General features: G+C 45.1%; 1 protein-coding gene across 1 annotated transcript; it reads right to left on the bottom strand.

Moving 5' to 3' along the window:
• Positions 1-599: 599 nt before the first annotated feature.
• SARC_14045 (hypothetical protein) lies at positions 600-2,601 on the bottom strand (the record flags this gene model as incomplete). The annotated part of the gene is made up of 3 exons (XM_014291824.1): positions 600-744; positions 1,696-1,784; positions 2,419-2,601. Coding segments are annotated over 3 exons (417 nt in total), but the record flags the coding sequence as incomplete, so codon positions are not given.
• Between the last annotated feature and the right edge of the window lie 160 nt (positions 2,602-2,761).

The following is a 2,761-nucleotide window of genomic DNA, read 5'->3' as shown; positions in this document are numbered from 1 at the left end:
ATATATATGTGTGTGTGTGTGTGTGTGTGTGTGTGTGTGTGTGTGTGTGTGTATACCCAGTGGTCATACAATACGCTTACTTCAGAGGCTGAAGTTTCATGGATGAAACTCGGAATGGGTTCGCCCGTCTTTTTGAGTCTTTGAACCAGCTGACGCTTGCTCCGAGATATTTTCTGCAGGTCGTAACCATTGTTACAAGAAGGTGAATAGATATAAGTTAGTACTGATACTATCCTCTGCTATCTACATTATTAGAAGTGATTACACAAAGCATGTATGCACACATGTCAACCAGATTCACATACGCATGCACCTACATCTATACACAAAGAGAGCATCAATACCATGTGCAACATATCACGTGGGCGGTATCACGTGATCTGGCGGCTATTCCATTCGCAACCATCATCTCGTGCTACGTATCATTGCGACTGTGTAGTCCCTCACTCACTGCTTATACTGCTAGCGACATGGCACATACATGTCCGTGTGTAACTATCAACGCACGACGGTCTGTCGCTCATAGATCATCCGTAAAGCTACTTGTGCATGTATACACACGTCTGGTCTCGCAAGTGTGTGCGGATCTCCATGCAACGCTATAGGTGTATAGTGGTTGTGTGTTTAATGGTTGTGTGCTTAGTAGTTGTGGTACCTACCCTTGCGGACGCTTCTAACGCTTTCATCTCCTCGTGCATTGCTGTGTTAATGAACAGCATCATGCGCACTGTCTTCTTCAGATACCTGGACGGTTTTGTTCATGAAAACGTTAAGTGGTGGTGGGTGTGTTGGCTCACACAAGTCAAGACCATTATTTACGTGAAGCCACGGTGTTTGCGTGCACACTTTATGGTCTCCCAAACATGCGCAAAGGAATCGAAAACACCTATCATATATGCACATGTTGACAGATACATACATATATCATACATGCATCTATCGTCCACGCATGCATGCATGTGCTATTGGTGTGATGTCTTATATACATATACTATCCATGCGTCTATCGTCCATGCATGCATGCATGTACTATCGCTGTGATGTCTCGTGAGCATGTATGCATGTACTATAGATGTGATGTCACATATACATATACCATCCATGCATCTATCGTCCATGCATGTATGCATGTACTATTGCTGTGGTGTCTCGTGAGCATGCATGCAAGTACAATTGCTGTGATGTCTTATTTACATATACCATCCATGCATCTATCGTCCAGGCATACATGCATGTACTATTGCTGTGATGTCTCGTGAGCATGTATGCATGTACTATTGATGTGATGATATACCATCCATGCATCTATCGCCCATGCATACATGCATGTACTATTGTTGTGATGTCATATATACATATACCATCCATGCATCTATCGTCCATGCATGCATACATGTACTATTGCTGTGATGTCTCGTCAGCATGCATGCATGTACTAATGCTGTGATGTCTCGTGAGCATGCATGCATGTACTATTGCTGTGATGTCCTATATACATATAATATCCAAGCATCTATCATCCAAGCATCTATCGTCCATGCATGCATGCATGAACTATTGCTGTGATGTCTCGTGAGCATGCATGCATCTACTGTTGGTGTGATGTCGTGTATACATAAACCATCCATGCATCTATCGTCCATGCATGCATGCATATACTATTGATGTGATGTCCCGTGAGCATGCTCGTGATACCTTAGTTTGCGTTCGTTAGACGCTCTCTTCCTGTGCCGTTCTAGTCGCACCTTCTCTGCTCGTTGTGCCTTGCGCTGTACCATCAACGCCTGCGATTGCCATATATGGGTAAGTACAGGAACATGTCCAAATTAGGAGCTGTATACCATAAACGGCATCTGCCCTGCGCGGGAATATCTTTGTTGTGCTACTGTGTGGTGTGTAACGTGTGGCCAAGACTAATGTCTATGTACATGCGTATAAACTGGCCTACACGCTATCGTGCGCACATACACACACACTGCACTTGGACAATACATAAGGTATTCTACCGATTGACACACACTCTAGTAACTCTTCAAGTGCGAGTATATAAACGTCAATTCCCATTCCACAGCAGCCAGTATGTGGCATCCACTTCGCGTCCGAGAATGACAAGTGTGTGACTCTAGCCGTAGCTGAGTACATTCGCCAGGTCATACTACATATCACCTGGATTGATATTAGTCACTTGGCTGATACAGTGCAGATCATCTGGATTAATATTGGTCACATGGGTACACGAAGAAACACACCAAAAGGTATAGACGTATATATGTACATGAATAAACACACCAACACGCATAGATGTACGTTCATGGACACTCCTGAGAATGCCATGGATGCTCGCACACGTGCGCATCCACACCCGTCCTTGTACACAGAGAATGCGACAGATCTGCGTATACACATGCATACACCCACCTTATCCTCCTTAGAAGCCAAGGCGAAAAAACCCGGTTGACCGTCCACTTTGTTGAAGCGGTCGCTGCCCCTCTGCGCCTCTCGATAGATAAGTGCGTCCAGGCTTTTCTTCTTGGACGGGTCTATGAGCTCTCGTTCCGTGCACCTCGTTTGTATCACTTTGATGTGCAAGCCCTCAGGGCCCTGAATGCACAGGTAGGGTGTGGGTGAGGTGAAGGGGAGTGTGTGTGAATGAAGCGTATATGAGGTGATGGAGAGTGTGTGTGACTGAAGCGTATGTGAGGTGATGGGAAGTGTATGTGAGTGAAGCGTATATATGAGGTGATGGTGAGTGTATGTGAGT

Source organism: Sphaeroforma arctica (assembly GCF_001186125.1).
Source record: "Sphaeroforma arctica JP610 unplaced genomic scaffold supercont1.4070, whole genome shotgun sequence".
Lineage (NCBI taxonomy): Eukaryota > Ichthyosporea > Ichthyophonida > Sphaeroforma > Sphaeroforma arctica.
This window is presented reverse-complemented; position numbering and strand designations above follow the sequence as displayed.